The 18,464-nt window shown below is 43.6% G+C and overlaps 1 protein-coding gene and 1 long non-coding RNA gene across 2 annotated transcripts; one reads left to right on the top strand and one right to left on the bottom strand.

The window, feature by feature from the left end:
• The first annotated feature begins 5,371 nt into the window (after positions 1-5,371).
• On the top strand, positions 5,372-9,152 carry LOC110536859 (uncharacterized). Its single transcript, XR_016483967.1, has 3 exons — positions 5,372-5,521; positions 5,842-5,918; positions 6,128-9,152. It is a non-coding gene; the product is annotated as an uncharacterized LOC110536859 (long non-coding RNA).
• A 5,695-nt stretch (positions 9,153-14,847) lies between these two features.
• On the bottom strand, positions 14,848-17,891 carry LOC110536860 (uncharacterized). Its single transcript, XM_090188097.1, has 5 exons — positions 17,564-17,891; positions 16,757-17,143; positions 16,351-16,500; positions 16,072-16,148; positions 14,848-15,285 (listed from the first exon to the last, which is right to left on the bottom strand). Exons 1-5 carry the CDS (start codon positions 17,781-17,783, stop codon positions 15,160-15,162), a joined length of 960 nt encoding a protein of 319 aa, XP_090044223.1. The 5' UTR covers positions 17,784-17,891; the 3' UTR covers positions 14,848-15,159.
• Between the last annotated feature and the right edge of the window lie 573 nt (positions 17,892-18,464).

Below are 18,464 nucleotides of genomic sequence, written 5' to 3'. Positions count from 1 at the left end.
AGTGATATGGGGCTATAATAAAGTGAGTGATATGGGGCTATAGTATAGTGAGTGATATGGGGCTATAATAAAGTGAGTGATATGGGGATATAGTATAGTGAGTGATATGGGGCTATAGTATAGTGAGTGATATGGGGATATAGTATAGTGAGTGATATGGAGCTATAATAAAGTGAGTGATATGGGGATGTAGTATAGTCAGTGATATGGGGCTATAGTATAGTCAGTGATATGGGGATATAGTATAGTCAGTGATATGGGGCTATAGTATAGTCAGTGATATGGGGCTATAGTATAGTGAGTGATATGGGGATATAGTATAGTGAGTGATATGGGGCTATAATAAAGTGAGTGATATGGGGATATAGTATAGTGAGTGATATGGGGCTATAGTAGAGTGAGTGATAAGGGGCTATAGTATAGTCAGTGATATGGGGCTATAGTATAGTGAGTGATATGGGGCTATAGTATAGTGAGTGATATGGGGCTATAGTATAGTGAGTGATATGGGGCTATAATAAAGTCAGTGATATGGGGCTATAGTATAGTGAGTGATATGGGGCTATAATAAAGTGAGCGATATGGGGCTGTAGTAGCCAGAAACTACAACCAGAAACTACAATAACCATGATGCTCTATAGAGGATGTGTTGACACTGTCATGTTGAAACAGCAGAAACTACAACCAGAAACTACAATAACCATGATGCTCTATAGAGGATGTGTTGACACTGTCATGTTGAAACAGCCAGAAACTACAACCAGAAACTACAATAACCATGATGCTCTATAGAGGATGTGTTGACACTGTCATGTTGATCTGAGTCTTGCTGTTGTAAAACCACTACAGTGTCCATCTTTCTACTGTGGCAGATGAACCTCCCTCGACTTCTCTCACCCACTTTCATCTCCAGTTTGCAGCCAGACTTGAAGGTAGCCAGAAACTACAACCAGAAACTACAATGATCATGATGCTCTGGAGTGGATGAGACAGTACATCCAAGCCAGATGTATTTTAACAGCTAAACCAAATGTAGTTCTTTGTCTTTGTGGATGTATTTCTGTATCTAACAATCTCTTTTTATTCAGGATTAGTAGGACAACAAATAAGACATAAAGAGAGTGAGAAATTCACTCAGTGTGAAAGTTCAGCAACACCATGGCAACGGCAACAGGAAGTCAGTGTGGGTTTCCTGTGTACTGTGTGAGGGTGTGCATATGATGATTGCATATGCATGCCGAGTCCTTTTTGTGTAGCTGTGGTTTACTCAGCTAGAGCTGCTGCTCTGTAGGGAGGGGTTAAGGGGGGCCTGGGTTTCAGGTCTGAGGGGTTAAGGTGGGGCTGGGTTTCAGGTCTGAGGGGTTAAGGTGGGGCTGGGTTTCAGGTCTGAGGGGTTAAGGGGGGGCTGGGTTTCAGGTCTGAGGGGTTAAGAGGGGGCTGGGTTTCAGGTCGGAGGGGTTAAGGGGGGGCTGGGTTTCAGGTCGGAGGGGTTAAGGGGGGGCTGGGTTTCAGGTCTGAGGAGCAGAGGGTCTGTCAGTAACAGTATCAAAGTAGCTGGGTCTGTCAGTATCAGAGTAGCTGGGTCTGTCAGTAACAGTATCAGAGTAGCTGGGTCTGTCAGTAACAGAGTAGCTGGGTCTGTCAGTAACAGTATCAGAGTAGCTGGGTCTGTCAATAACAGTATCAGAGTAGCTGGGTCTGTCAGTAACAGTATCAGAGTAGCTGGGTCTGTCAGTAACAGTATCAGAGTAGCTGGGTCTGTAAGTAACAGTTTTAGAGTAGCTGGGTCTGTCAGTAACAGTATCAGAGTAGCTGGGTCTGTCAGTATCAGTATCAGAGTAGCTGGGTCTGTCAGTATCAGTATCAGAGTAGCTGGGTCTGTCAGTATCAGTATCAGAGTAGCTGGGTCTGTCAGTAACAGTATCAGAGTAGCTGGGTCTGTCAGTAACAGTATCAGAGTAGCTGGGTCTGTCAGTAACAGTATCAGAGTAGCTGGGTCTGTCAGTATCAGTATCAGAGTAGCTGGGTCTGTCAGTAACAGTATCAGAGTAGCTGGGTCTGTCAGTATCAGTATCAGAGTAGCTGGGTCTGTCAGTAACAGTATCAGAGTAGCTGGGTCTGTCAGTATCAGTATCAGAGTAGCTGGGTCTGTCAGTAACAGTATCAGAGTAGCTGGGTCTGTCAGTATCAGTATCAGAGTAGCTGGGTCTGTCAGTAACAGTATCAGAGTAGCTGGGTCTGTCAGTATCAGTATCAGAGTAGCTGGGTCTGTCAGTAACAGTATCAGAGTAGCTGGGTCTGTCAGTATCAGTATCAGAGTAGCTGGGTCTGTCAGTATCAGTATCAGAGTAGCTGGGTCTGTCAGTATCAGTATCAGAGTAGCTGGGTCTGTCAGTAACAGTATCAGAGTAGCTGGGTCTGTCAGTATCAGTATCAGAGTAGCTGGGTCTGTCAGTATCAGTATCAGAGTAGCTGGGTCTGTCAGTATCAGTATCAGAGTAGCTGGGTCTGTCAGTATCAGTATCAGAGTAGCTGGGTCTGTCAGTATCAGTATCAGAGTAGCTGGGTCTGTCAGTAACAGTATCAGAGTAGCTGGGTCTGTCAGTATCAGTATCAGAGTAGCTGGGTCTGTCAGTATCAGTATCAGAGTAGCTGGGTCTGTCAGTAACAGTATCAGAGTAGCTGGGTCTGTCAGTATCAGTATCAGAGTAGCTGGGTCTGTCAGTAACAGTATCAGAGTAGCTGGGTCTCTCTCTCTCTGACTCCTGCTCCAACACTCTCTCTTACTCCACCTACCCCTCTCTCTCTGCCCCCATCTCCCTCTCTGTCTGGTCTCCCCTCTCTCTCTTTCCAGAGACACACACACACACACACACACACACCAGCGTAAGCCACAGTGGCTGACCAAGTGACGTGTGACAGTGATGGAAAACAATTGTGGTTTCTGCAGGTCTGCACCAAACCACCCCCTCCTCCCAGAGGACAGAGAGGCAGAGGTAACACATGGACACACACACCCAAACACTCACACTCACACACACACACACACACACATATACACACACACACACACGCACGCACGCACGCACGCACACACACACACACACACACCCAAACACACACACCCCCCTTATAACCCCTCAGTCCTCCCCTCAAACCTGAAAACCAGGTCCACCTTAACCCCTCAGACCTCCCCTACAGACCTGAAACCCAGGCCCCCCTTAAGCCCTCAGTCCTCCCCTACAGACCTGAAACCCAGGCCCCCCTTAACCCCTCAGTCTGATATTATGATGTTGGCATTACAGTACTCATATAAGAGCTAGTAATTGATTGGCTGAGAAGACACACTCAGTACACAGGAAACCCACACTGACTTCCTGTTGTTGTTGCAATGGTGATGTCATTCAGCCTGAGGAAGAGAGTCTAAACATTGTTATTACAAGTTAATCTGTCACATAAATCTCTCCCCTTCACACATACTGACCAGAGTGTGGATGTTAACCTATGGGCCACTGTTCATTGATAAACACAGAGATCATTCATCTGATTGTTGTAACAAGTACTGTTTAACACTGGGTATATAGCACATACTCCAATGCATCTTGGGTATTGTAGTTAACTATTATCTCCACCATAGTTAAGTGTTTTAAATACAACGATCCATCATGAAAAGTAACATAGATTCAGAATCTCAAGTCATGTTGTGTCCTGTGACCTCGTGGGTCTCCATGACAACAGTGTTGTGTTGTGAACCACAGGACCAGGGACAACAACTGTCTGTTCCTGTTTAAAGAGGGACCAAGATGTCAGTCTCTAAAAGTCACACCCACTAAACTAGATGACATCATAACTAGTTCATATAGACCGGCTCGGGATTTATACTGTTATTCTAATCCAGTAAACTACAGGTTTGATGCATTCTGACTGAAGCTGATTGGCCAACTTTAGGCCTCTGTCTCTTAAGATTTACTTCAAAGGTCAAAATCAATGTGTAATCTGCATAGATAGGATGTTTTGAGTTTGTTTTTTAAAAGATGTTGAATTGATCGCCCTCTGATGCCCATTAGTGTTGCTCTATGTAAACCACCTCAAAGAAGCTGAATGTTTTCCATTGACGTCACGTTAGTGTGAAACCTGTCGACCTCGATGCTAGACCCTCCTCTTCCTGTCACAATATGGGTTTCAGAGAAAAGGACCTCGAGCTGAAAACTTTCCACTCGATCGAACCAATCGCTGCTCGTATGTCCTTTCATGGTAAAGTACATCTAGTCATGAACACGGAAATACGCAGCAAAGACCTTGTTACTCAAAGACCCAGCTACTCTCTGACAGTCACCATCAGACCATCAGACCCCCAGATGGACAGGCTGTGTGTCGCTCTGATTACATTCTTATGTGAGTAACTTTTTTACTGGGCCTCATAGCTGGATGAGAGATGATGTCTAGATGTGGTTTTATGGTTGAACAGATTTGTTATCTTATTATTGTGATGTTGTGATGACTGTGGTAAAGACATGACGTTTATATTTTCACGAGGAGAAGTTTATGATGTCAAAATGACATTCTGTGATTCATCCTAACACTGTTCCTCTGCTACCTGTAGGTGCTGTGTCCTCCAGTCAGTTCATCCTAACACTGTTCCTCTGCTACCTGTAGGTGCTGTTTCCTCCAGTCAGTTCATCCTAACACTGTTCCTCTGCTACCTGTAGGTGCTGTTTCCTCCAGTCAGGATGGGATCTCTGCAGCAGAGGAGGAGCTGAGAGTCAGACCAGGAGACAACATCACTCTCTACTGTGACTGTATCATAACTACTGGAGTTCACATTATCTGGTATAGGAACTGTTCTCACAAGTACCAGCCTCCTCTAGTTATTTCAATTCATGACTTTTACCAAGATCTTCAGGACATTCACAACCCTTTCACTGGATATAATGTGGTATGGAACCCCTCTAACAACTCCTATGATCTACTGATTGAGAACATCACTGAATCTGACCTGGGACTCTACTACTGTGGGACTGTGGAGAAGAAGATAGTGGATGATGGAGGTAAAGGAGGAATTAAATATAAACAGTTGTACCACTATGGAAACATCACCACCAGGATTTCACTTGGTAAGAACAGTTATAATTCTGTCTTTATCTTCTGTCTGTATCTTTGGTGTTATTAATATTGTATTAGTATTGGTGTGTCTGGGTTCATTGAACGAGAGGAGGAGTTGTAAGGAACATCAAAGAAAATGTATCTTATTTTGAATCAATCATCAGAAGCTGAACTGAATAAAACATGGCCTCCAGTTCATCTGTAAACATTCCATCAGCAGTAGATCATCTAATAGTGTAGTTCTGTTTCTGTTTAATGTTGTGTCCAGACGTCGGTCCTCCTGAGTCCTCCTCCTCCTCCCCTCCTCCTGTAGACTGTGGGCTGTGTTGGATGTTGCTGTTCAGTCTGTGTCCTGTGTCTGCTCTCCTCTCCTGTCTCCTCTCCTCCACCTGTGTCTACTTCTTCTGCAGAACAACAGGTAAACTCACTCCCTCAGTCAGGATTCACTTATTCAAACATTCTTGTTTTAAGTCTGGGTAATATTAATCAGTCTAACATATTATTTAAATAATTACCTACGATTTAAACACATTCTCACTTTCTCACTAATTCATATTTTAAGTCTGGGCATTCCTAATCAATCTTAGTTATTTTGCAAATAATTTCAATTTTTTTTTAACCTGCATTTTTTTAAAAACATTTTGACCACAATAAGTTAACATCTACTAACTTTTAACTGATGTGTCCTAGTTTAACCTCAAACTTGGTGTTTTGATGGCGATTTCTCTTCTTCTGCAGCTCCATCTGAGACTCAGGTTCCTCTGAACAGGACGACCACCAGGGGAAGTGACAGCAGAGAGCAGACTACAGTCAGAGTGGGTGTTGTAGTTTTATTTTGGGTGGCCATCTTAATTTGTAGTCCATGTGTTTGGTAACCCAGACATATTGAAAGAGTGTTTTCAGTGGCAGATAGAATCATTAAATACAGAAGGTAAAGAGCAGCACTACATAATATATAATAATAATGTAAAATGATATGTAATTAATATTAACAGATTATCTCTATCGCTCTCTCTGACTACAGTACCTACGCATCCATTAAATCATCCAGCATTATGAGACCGAAACCATCCATCAATACCAGCAGAGTGAGACCCATTACCAGCCATCAATACCAGCAGAGATTGAGACCTATACCATCCATCAATACCAGCAGAGTGAGACCTATACCAGTCATCAATACCAGCAGAGTGAGACCAATACCAGTCATCAATACCAGCAGAGTGTGAGACCTATACCAGTCATCAATACCAGCAGAGTGAGACCTATACCAGTCATCAATACCAGCAGAGTGTGAGACCTATACCAGTCATCAATACCAGCAGAGTGAGACCAATACCAGTCATCAATACCAGCAGAGTGTGAGACCTATACCAGTCATCAATACCAGCAGAGTGAGACCTATACCAGTCATCAATACCAGCAGAGTGTGAGACCTATACCAGTCATCAATACCAGCAGAGTGAGACCAATACCAGTCATCAATACCAGCAGAGTGTGAGACCTATACCAGTCATCAATACCAGCAGTGTGAGACCTATACCAGTCATCAATACCAGCAGAGTGAGACCTATACCAGTCATCAATACCAGCAGAGTGTGAGACCAATACCAGTCATCAATACCAGCAGAGTGTGAGACCAATACCAGCAGAGTGTGACCTATACCATCCATCAATACCAGCAGAGTGAGACCAATACCAGTCATCAATACCAGCAGAGTGAGATCAATACCAGTCATCAATACCAGCAGAGTGTGAGACCAATACCAGCCATCAATACCAGCAGAGTGAGACCTATACCATCCATCAATACCAGCAGTGTGAGACTTATACCAGCCATCAATACCAGCAGAGTGAGACCTATACCAGCCATCAATGCCAGCAGAGTGAGACCGACACCAGCCATCAATACCAGCAGAGTGTGAGACCTATACCAGCCATCAATACCAGCAGAGTGTGAGACCTATACCAGCCATCAATACCAGCAGAGTGTGAGACCTATACCAGCCATCAATACCAGCAGTGAGACCTATACCATCCATCAATACCAGCAGAGTGAGATCTATACCATCCATCAATACCAGCAGTGAGACCTATACCATCCATCAATACCAGCAGTGAGACCTATACCAGCCAACAATACCAGCAGATTGTGAGACCCATACCAGTCATCAATACCAGCAGATTGTGAGACCTATACCAGCCATCAATACCAGCAGATTGTGAGACCTATACCAGTCATCAATACCAGCAGAGTGAGACCAATACCAGTCATCAATACCAGCAGAGTGTGAGACCTATACCAGTCATCAATACCAGCAGAGTGAGACCAATACCAGTCATCAATACCAGCAGAGTGTGAGACCAATACCAGCCATCAATACCAGCAGAGTGAGACCTATACCATCCTTCAATACCAGCAGTGTGAAACTTATACCAGCCATCAATACCAGCAGAGTGAGACCTATACCAGCCATCAATGCCAGCAGAGTGAGACCGACACCAGCCATCAATACCAGCAGAGTGTGAGACCTATACCAGCCATCAATACCAGCAGAGTGTGAGACCTATACCATCCATCAATACCAGCAGAGTGAGACCTATACCAGCCATCAATACCAGCAGAGTGAGACCTATACCATCCATCAATACCAGCAGAGTGAGACCTACACCAGCCGTCAATACCAGAAGAGTGAGACCTATACCATCCATCAATACCAGCAGAGTGAGACCTACACCAGCCATCAATACCAGCAGTGAGACCTGTACCTCAAATAATAACAATTGGACTCTCTTCCTCAGGCTGAATGGCAGCACCATGGCAACAACAACAGGAAGTTTGTGTGGGTTTCCTGTGTACTGATTGTGTCTTCTCAGCCAATCAGTGACCAACTCTTATATGAGTACTGTAACGCCAACATCATAATATCAGATTATCAACATTAGTAGTGGTCAACGTATGTATATGAGTATATATAAATAATGTTGATATGTGGGAGTGTTTGTACATATGATTACATATAATGTATTGTCCTATACAGTGGGGCAAAAAAGTATTTAGTCAGCCACCAATTGTGCAAGTTCACCCACTTAAAAAGATGAGAGAGGCCTGTAATTTTCATCATTGTGATTTACTCAACTAGTGCTTCTGCTCTGTAGCAGAGGGGTTATGGGAGGCCTGGGCTTTAGGTCTTAGGGGAGGTCTGAGGGTTTAAGGTAAGAGAGGTCTTCCAATCTGAGGGGAGCTCTGTTTCTCTGGTTACCTCCAGATCTCTGTTTCTCTGGTTAAGCTCCAGAGCTCTGTTTCTCTGGTTAACCTCCAGATCTCTGTTTCTCTGGTTAACCTCCAGATCTCTGTTTCTCTCGTTACCTCCAGATCTCTGTTTCTCTGGTTAACCTCCAGAGCTCTGTTTCTCTGGTTAACCTCCAGAGCTCTGTTTCTCTGGTTAACTTCCAGAGCTCTGTTTCTCTGGTTACCTCCAGAGCTCTGTTTCTCTGGTTGCCTCCAGAGCTCTGTTTCTCTGGTTAACCTCCAGAGGTCTGTTTCTCTGGTTAACCTCCAGAGCTCTGTTTCTCTGGTTACCTCCAGAGCTCTGTTTCTCTGGTTAACCTCCAGAGCTCTGTTTCTCTGGTTAACTTCCAGAGCTCTGTTTCTCTGGTTACCTCCAGAGCTCTGTTTCTCTGGTTAACTTCCAGAGCTCTGTTTCTCTGGTTACCTCCAGAGCTCTGTTTCTCTGGTTACCTCCAGAGCTTTGTTTCTCTGGTTACCTCCAGAGCTCTGTTTCTCTGGTTTCTCTGTTTTTGCTTCTCTAAGTAAATCTAAGGAAGGAATGGAATTAAGAATGAGAGATCTTTTAACACAAAATGTCAAGTGTTAACTCCTTAGCTTCTTTTATCATGTCATTTTTATTTACCATTTGAAAATGTCTACATTTAATTGGTATGGATTTACTATGTTGGATTTAGCTAGTGTTAATGTCTGATTTATGGTTGGTCAATATACCTGGAATAAATGTATTTTTTGGAATAAAATTATGTTTTTCAGAGATTATAATGTTCTGTTTGCATAATTCACCTGATGACTATGTAACTCTATTGATAATGTGGTTGAAAGCTTTACTGAGCTACTTTTAGTCAACTTTAACAGAAGGCAAGGTGTATGAAACCATGGAAACTGCTCTGATTCTATTCAGCATATGTCTTCCTCTAAAGCCACACCCTTTAGTATCTAAGCCACACACCTCTTAGCATTTAAGCCACACCCTCTTAGCCAATAAACCACACCCTTGTATAGTCTAAGCCAACCCTCTTAGTATATGAGCCTCTCCTACTAACCTATAAACCACACCTACTAAGACTATAAGCCACACCCTCAAACAGAAACCTATCTGAAAGGTTGCTGGAGCCTTTTCAAACAGAATCACCTGACCTTAACATTGAGGAGACTGTAGTTAACATGGAGGAGACTGTAGTTAACATGGAGGAGACTGTAGTTAACATGGAGGAGACTGTAGTTAACATGGAGCAGACTGTAGTTAACATTGAGGAGACTGTAGTTAACATGGAGGAGACTGTAGTTAACATGGAGGAGACTGTAGTTAACATGGAGGAGACTGTAGTTAACATGGAGGAGACTGTAGTTAACATGGAGCAGACTGTAGTTAACATTGAGGAGACTGTAGTTAACATGGAGGAGACTGTAGTTAACATGGAGGAGACTGTAGTTAACATGGAGGAGACTGTAGTTAACATGGAGGAGACTGTAGTTAACATGGAGCAGACTGTAGTTAACATTGAGGAGACTGTAGTTAACATGGAGGAGACTGTAGTTAACATGGAGGAGACTGTAGTTAACATGGAGGAGACTGTAGTTAACATGGAGGAGACTGTAGTTAACATGGAGGAGACTGTAGTTAACATGAAGGAGACTGTAGTTAACATGTAGGAGACTGTAGTTAACATGGAGGAGACTGTAGTTAACATGGAGGAGACTGTAGTTAACATGGAGGAGACTGTAGTTAACATGGAGGAGACTGTAGTTAACATGGAGGAGACTGTAGTTAACATGGAGGAGACTGTAGTTAACATGGAGGAGATTGTAGTTAACATGGAGGAGACTGTAGTTAACATGGAGGAGACTGTAGTTAACATGGAGGAGACTGTAGTTAACATGGAGGAGACTGTAGTTAACATGGAGGAGACTGTAGTTAACATGGAGGAGACTGTAGTTAACATGGAGGAGATTGTAGTTAACATGGAGGAGACTGTAGTTAACATGGAGGAGACTGTAGTTAACATGGAGGAGACTGTAGTTAACATGGAGGAGACTGTAGTTAACATGGAGGAGACTGTAGTTAACATGGAGGAGACTGTAGTTAACATGGAGGAGAATGTAGGGCAGCATTTCAAACAGAATGGACTGACCTTGACATTGAGGAGACTGTAGGGCATTATTTCCCAAACTTGGTCCTGGGGACCCCAAGAAGTGCCTGTGCCACCTACTTAGCCTATAAAATCTTGAATGTTCGAACAGCCATCAAAACCCTTACCAAAATTTAAAATGCAACTTAAATATTTTTTTTGTCATAATATGTCCACAAACTCTTCTGAACTGTTTCCTCTGGGAAGCATGCGGACACCTTTGGCCTCCTACTAAGCCTATAAGCCACACCTACTAACCTATAAACCACACCTACTAACCTATAAGCCACACCCACTAAACTATAAACCACACCTACTAACCTATAAACCACACCCACTAAGCCTATAAACCACACCTACGAAGCCTATAAGCCACACCTACTAACCTATAAACCACACCTACTAACCTATAAGCCACACCTACTAAACTATAAACCACACCTATTAACCTATAAACCACACCCACTAAGCCTATAAACCACACCTACTAACCTATAAACCACACCTACGAAGCCTATAAGCTACACCTACTAACCTATAAACCACACCTACGAAGCCTATAAGCCACACCCCCAAACAGACCTCCCTGAGAGGTTGCTGGAGCCTCGTCAGACTGAATGCCATGACATTGAACTGGAAGAGACCATCGTGTCCTCAACTCTGGTCCTCCAAGCCAGTTCCACTGTGTTTTTTCACTGTTCCCTTCTTCCTAATCAGTGATTGGTTAAAACCTGTGATACCAGCTGGGTGTAATTAATGATCAGGTAGAACAGAGAACCAGCAGGCTAAGAACCTCGTAGGGTCAGAGTTCAATACCCCTGATATAGATAGAGAGAACCAGCAGGCTAAGAACCTCATAGGGTCAGAGTTCAATACCCCTGACATAGTGGGAGAGAATTAAATAATGAAATAAAATCTAATGAAACTGAATCAATATTTATTGAGAATTACTTTTTAAACACATCAATACACATGAATGACAATGATAAAACAACAATGAAACTTCCAAACTGAAACTATATCAAAAGATATTTAAATATATTCCCTGAGCTTAAAAACAACATTTTAAAATAACTATTGTTATTATTATTAAAAGGTAAATTGAAAGAATACAGACGAAAGTAAAAAAGATACGAGTAGAAAAACATAATAACTGATACAATCAAAGCGGTAATACCTTGTCCTCCCTGATCAATAATGATATTGGTTTCACTCTGTTGGTATTGATGACTGGTATAGGTCTCACTCTGCTGGTATTGATGGATGGTATAGGTCTCACTCTGCTGGTATAGGTCTCACTCTGCTGGTATAGGTCTCACTCTGCTGGTATAAGTCTCACTCTGCTGGTATAGGTCTCACTCTGCTGGTATAGGTCTCACTCTGCTGGTATAGGTCTCACTCTGCTGGTATAGGTCTCACTCTGCTGGTATTGATGGCTGGTATTGGTTTCACTCTGATGGCATTGATGGCTGGTATAGGTTTCACTCTGCTGGTATTGATGACTGATATAGGTCTCACTCTGCTGGTATTGATGGCTGGTATAGGTCTCACTCTGCTGGTATTGATGGATGGTATAGATCTCACTCTGCTGGTATTGATGGCTGGTATAGGTCTCACTCTGCTGGTATTGATGGATGGTATAGGTCTCACTCTGCTGGTATAGGTCACACACTGATGGTATAGGTCTCACTCTGCTGTATTTGATGGCTGGTATAGGTCTCACACTCTGCTGGTATTGATGACTGGTATAGGTCTCACACTCTGCTGGTATAGGTCACACACTGATGGTATAGGTCTCACTCTGCTGGTATTGATGGATGGTATAGGTCTCCCTCTGCTGGTATTGATGGCTGGTATAGGTCTCACACTCTGCTGGTATTGATGACTGGTATAGGTCTCACACTCTGCTGGTATAGGTCACACACTGATGGTATAGGTCTCACTCTGCTGGTATTGATGGATGGTATAGGTCTCCCTCTGCTGGTATTGATGGCTGGTATAGGTCTCACACTCTGCTGGTATTGATGACTGGTATAGGTCTCACACTCTGCTGGTATAGGTCACACACTGATGGTATAGGTCTCACTCTGCTGGTATTGATGGATGGTATAGGTCTCACTCTGCTGGTATTGATGGATGGTATAGGTCTCCCTCTGCTGGTATTGATGGATGGTATAGGTCTCACTCTGCTGCTATTGACGGCTGGTATAGGTCTCACACTGCTGGTATTGATGGATGGTATAGGTCTCACTCTGCTGGTATTAATGGCTGGTATAGGTCTCACACTCTGCTGGTATTGATGGATGGTATAGGTCTCACACTGCTGGTATTGATGACTGGTATAGGTCTCACTCTGCTGGTATTGATGGCTGGTATAGGTCTCACACTCTGCTGGCATTGAAGGCTGGTATAGGTCTCACTCTGCTGGTATTGATGGATGGTATAGGTCTATCTCTGCTGGTATTGATGGATGGTATAGGTCTCACTCTGCTGGTATTGATGGCTGGTATAGGTCTCACACTCTGCTGGCATTGAAGGCTGGTATAGGTCTCACTCTGCTGGTATTGATGGATGGTATAGGTCTCACTCTGATGGTATTGATGGATGGTATAGGTCTCACTCTGCTGGTATAGGTCTCACTCTGCTGGTATTGATGACTGGTATAGGTCTCACTTTGCTGGTATTGATGACTGGTATAGGTCTCACTCTGCTGGTATTGATGGATGGTATAGGTCTCACACTCTGCTGGTATTGATGACTGGTATAGGTCTCACACTCTGCTGGTATAGGTCTCACTCTGCTGGTATTGATGGATGGTATAGGTCTCACTCTGCTGGTATTGATAGATGGTATAGGTCACACTCTGCTGGTATTGATGACTGGTATAGGTCTCACACTCTGCTGGTATAGGTCTCACTCTGCTGGTATTGATGGATGGTATAGGTCTCACTCTGCTGGTATTGATGGATGGTATAGGTCTCACTCTGCTGGTATTGATGGATGGTATAGGTCTCACTCTGCTGGTATTGATGGATGGTATAGGTCACACTCTGCTGGTATTGATGACTGGTATAGGTCTCACACTCTGCTGGTATAGGTCTCACTCTGCTGGTATTGATGGATGGTATAGGTCACACTCTGCTGGTAATGATGGATGGTATGGGTCTCACTCTGCTGGTATTGATGGATGGTATAGGTCACACTCGGCTGGTATTGATGGCTGGTATAGGTCTCACTCTGCTGGTATTGATGGATGGTATAGGTCACACTCTGCTGGTATTGATGGATGGTATAGGTCTCACTCTGCTGGTATTGATGGATGGTATAGGTCTCACTCTGCTGGTATTGATGGATGGTATAGGTCTCACTCTGCTGGTATTGATGGATGGTATAGGTCTCACACTGCTGGTATAGGTCACACACTGATGGTATAGGTCTCACTCTGCTGGTATTGATGGATGGTATAGGTCTCACACTCTGCTGGTATAGGTCACACACTGATGGTATAGGTCTCACTCTGCTGGTATTAATGGCTGGTATAGGTCTCACACTCTGATGGTATTGATGGATGGTATAGGTCTCACTCTGCTGGTATTGATGGCTGGTATAGGTCATACTCTGCTGGTATTGATGGATGGTATAGGTCTCACTCTGCTGGTATTGATGGCTGGTATAGGTCTCACTCTGCTGGTATTGATGGCTGGTATAGGTCTCACACTCTGCTGGTATTGATGGATGGTATAGGTCTCACTCTGCTGGTATTGATGGATGGTATAGGTCTCACTCTGCTGGTATTGATGACTGGTATAGGTCTCACTCTGCTGGTATTGATGGCTGGTATAGGTCTCACACTCTGCTGGTATTGATGGATGGTATAGGTCTCACTCTGCTGGTATTGATGGATGGTATAGGTCTCACTCTGCTGGTATAGGTCTCACTCTGCTGGTATTGATGGATGGTATAGGTCTCACTCTGCTGGTATTGATGGCTGGTATAGGTCTCACTCTGCTGATATTGATTGATGGTATAGGTCTCACTCTGCTGGTATTGGTGGATGGTATAGGTCTCACTCTGCTGGTATTGATGGATGGTATAGGTCTCACTCTGCTGGTATTGATGGATGGTATAGGTCTCACACTCTGCTGGTATTGATGGATGGTATAGGTCTCACTCTGCTGGTATTGATGGATGGTATAGGTCTCACTCTGCTGGTATAGGTCTCACTCTGCTGGTATTGATGGATGGTATAGGTCTCACTCTGCTGGTATTGATGGCTGGTATAGGTCTCACTCTGCTGATATTGATTGATGGTATAGGTCTCACTCTGCTGGTATTGGTGGATGGTATAGGTCTCACTCTGCTGGTATTGATGGATGGTATAGGTCTCATTCTGCTGGTATTGATGGATGGTATAGGTCTCACTCTGCTGGTATTGATGGATGGTATAGGTCTCACTCTGCTGGTATTGATGACTGGTATAGGTCTCACTCTGCTGGTATTGATGGCTGGTATAGTTCTCACTCTGCTGTATTTGATGGCTGGTATTGGTCTCACTCTGCTGGTATTGATGGCTGGTATTGATCTTAATAGCTGGTATAGGTCTCACACTGTTGGTATTGATAGCTTGTATATGTCTCACACTCTGCTGGTATTGATGGCTGAGTAGGTACTGAAGTCAGAGTTCTTGGTTGTCTTCTTCTTCTTTGGTCTCCTCTGTCCCTGACGGATATCCAACGAGGCGTAACACAAGTCTCCTTCCTCCTGAGAGAGAGAGAGAGAGAGAGAGAGAGAGAGAGAGAGAGAGAGAGACAGAGAGAGAGAGAGAGAGAGAGAGAGAGACAGAGATGGAGAGAGAGAGAGAGAGAGAGGGAGAGAGGGAGAGAGAGAGAGAGAGAGATAGAGAGGGAGAGAGGGAGAGAGAGAGAGACAGAGATGGAGAGAGAGAGAGAGAGAGAGGGAGAGAGGGAGAGAGAGAGAGAGAGATAGAGAGGGAGAGAGGGAGAGAGAGAGAGACAGAGATGGAGAGAGAGAGAGAGAGAGAGAGAGAGAGAGAGAGAGAGAGAGAGAGAGAGAGACAGAGAGAGAGAGAGAGAGAGAGAGAGAGAGAGACAGAGATGGAGAGAGAGAGAGAGAGAGAGAGAGAGAGAGAGAGAGAGAGAGAGAGAGTGAGAGAGACACAGAGAGAGAGTGAGAGAGACACAGAGAGAGAGAGAGAGAGAGAGAGAGAGAGAGAGATAGAGAGAGAGAGAGGGAGAGAGAGAGAGAGAGAGATAGAGAGGGAGAGAGGGAGAGAGAGAGAGAGAGAGATAGAGAGGGAGAGAGGGAGAGAGAGATTGTGAGAGAGAGAGAGAGTGATTATTTAAATATTCTGTTAATATTATTGAAATATAAACATTAAGATTATACAATATGTTTTGTTGCTATCTATCTTCCGTTTTTTAAATATTATAAATGCATTTGAAAAAATACTATGTGAATAGCGTAGGGTTAACAAACACGTGGACTCCAAATCAAGATGGCCACCCAAAATAAAACTACAACACCCACTCTGACTGTAGTCTGCTCTCTGCTGTCACTTCCCCTGGTGGTCGTCCTGTTCAGAGGAACCTGAGTCTCAGTTGGAGCTGCAGAGGAAGAGTTATCACCATTAAAACGCCAAGTTTGAAGTTAAACTTGGACATATCAGTTAAAAGTTAGTAGATGTTTACATATTGTTGTTAAAATCGTAGGTAATTAGTTAAATAATATGTTAGACTGATTAGTATTACCCTGACTTAAAACAAGAATGTTTGAATAAGTGAATCCTGACTGAGGGAGTGAGTTTACCTGTTGTTCTGCAGAAGGAGTAGACACAGGTGGAGGAGAGGAGAGAGGAGAGGAGAGCAGACACAGGACACAGACTGAACAGCAACATCCAACACAGCCCACAGTCTACAGGAGGAGGGGAGGAGGAGGAGGACTCAGGAGGACCGACGTCTGGACACAACATTAAACAGAAACAGAACTACACTATTAGATGATCTACTGCTGATTGAATGTTTACAGATGAACTGGATGTTTTATGACCTCAGTTCAGCTTCTGATGATTGATTCAAAATAAGATACATTTTCTTTGGCTTTCCTTCCAACTCTCCCTCTCGTTCAATGAACTCAGACACACCAATACTAATACAATATTAATAACACCAAAGATACAGACAGAAGATAAAGACAGAATAATAACTGTTCTTACCAAGTGAAATCCTGGTGGTGATGTTTCCATAGTGGTACAACTCTTTCTGTTCAATTCCTCCTTTACCTCCATCATCCACTACCTGGTTCTCCTTAGTCCCACAGTAGTAGAGTCCCAGGTCAGATTCAGTGATGTTCTCAATCAGTAGATCGTAGGAGTTGTTAGAGGGGTTCCATACCACATTATATCCAGGGGGAGAGATGTAACTAACAAACTTAGTTGAAATAACTAGAGGAGGCTGGTACTTGTGAGAACAGTTCCTATACCAGATAATGTAAACTCCAGTAGTTATGATACAGTCACAGTAGAGAGTGATGTTGTCTCCTGGTCTGACTCTCAGCTCCACCTCTGCTGCAGAGATCCCATCCTGACTGGAGGAAAAAGCACCTACAGGTAGCAGAGGAACAGTGTTAGGATGAACTGACTGGAGGGAACAGCACCTACAGGTAGCAGAGGAACAGTGTTAGGATGAACTGACTGGAGGGAACAGCACCTACAGGTAGCAGAGGAACAGTGTTAGGATGAACTGACTGGAGGAAACAGCACCTACAGGTAGCAGAGGAACAGTGTTAGGATGAACTGACTGGAGGAAACAGCACCTACAGGTAGCAGAGGAACAGTGTTAAGATAAATCACTGAATGTCATTTTGACATCATAAACTTCTCCTCGTGAAAATATAAACGTCATGTCTTTACCACAGTCATCACAACATCACAATAATAAGATAACAAATCTGTTCAACCATAAAACCACATCTTGTAATCATCTCTCATCCAGCTATGAGGCCCAGCAAAAAAGTTACTCACAGAAGAATGTAATCAGAGCGACACACAGCCTGTCCATCTGGTGGTCTGATGGTCTGATGGTGACTGTCAGAGAGTAGCTGGGTCTTTGAGTAACAAGGTCTTTGCTGCGTATTTCCGTGTTCATGACTAGATGTACTTTACCATGAAAGGACATACGAGCAGCGATTGGTTCGATCGAGTGGAAAGTTTTCAGCTCGAGGTCCTTTTCTCTGAAACCCATATTGTGACAGGAAGAGGAGGGTCGAGCATCGAGGTCGACAGGTTTCACACTAACGTGACGTCAATGGAAAACATTCCGCTTCTTTGAGGTGGTTTACATAGAGCAACACTGATGGGCATCAGAGGGCGATCAATACAACATTTTTTTAAAAACGAACTCAAAACATCCTATCTATGCAGATTACACATTGATTTTGACCTTTGAAGTAAATCTTAAGAGACAGAGGCCTAAAGTTGGCCAATCAGCTTTAGTCAGAATGCATCAAACCTGTAGTTTGCTGGATTAGAATAACAGTATAAATCCCGAGCCGGTCTATATGAACTAGTTATGATATCATCTAGTTTAGGGGGTGTGACTTTTAGAGACTGACATCTTGGTCCCTCTTTAAACAGGAACAGACAGTTGTTGTCCCTGGTCCTGTGGTTCACCACCACAACACTGTTGTCATGGAGACCCACGAGGTCACAGGACACAACATGACTAGAGATTCTGAATCTATGTTACTTTTCATGATGGATCGTTGTATTTAAAACACTTAACTATGGTGGAGATAATAGTTAACTACAATACCCAAGATGCATTGGAGTATGTGCTATATACCCAGTGTTAAACAGTACTTGTTACAACAATCAGATGAATGATCTCTGTGTTTATCAATGAACAGTGGCCCATAGGTTAACA

Source organism: Oncorhynchus mykiss, chromosome 10 (genome assembly GCF_057628025.1).
Source record: "Oncorhynchus mykiss isolate SJ-2025 chromosome 10, ASM5762802v1, whole genome shotgun sequence".
Lineage (NCBI taxonomy): Eukaryota > Metazoa > Chordata > Actinopteri > Salmoniformes > Salmonidae > Oncorhynchus > Oncorhynchus mykiss.
The sequence above is the reverse complement of the archived record's forward strand: the minus strand, read 5'-3'. Positions and strand labels throughout refer to the sequence as shown.

Excerpts from the sequence above, each read along its gene's own strand:
- LOC110536860 (XM_090188097.1), bottom strand. The coding sequence starts at position 17,783 with ATGGGTTTCAGAGAAAAGGACCTCGAGCTGAAAACTTTCCACTCGATC. Across the intron at positions 17,144-17,563 it reads CGCTCTGATTACATTCTTCT|GTGCTTTTTCCTCCAGTCAG; the intron begins GTGAGTAACTTT and ends TGCTACCTGTAG. Across the intron at positions 16,501-16,756 it reads CACCACCAGGATTTCACTTG|ACGTCGGTCCTCCTGAGTCC; the intron begins GTAAGAACAGTT and ends TGTTGTGTCCAG.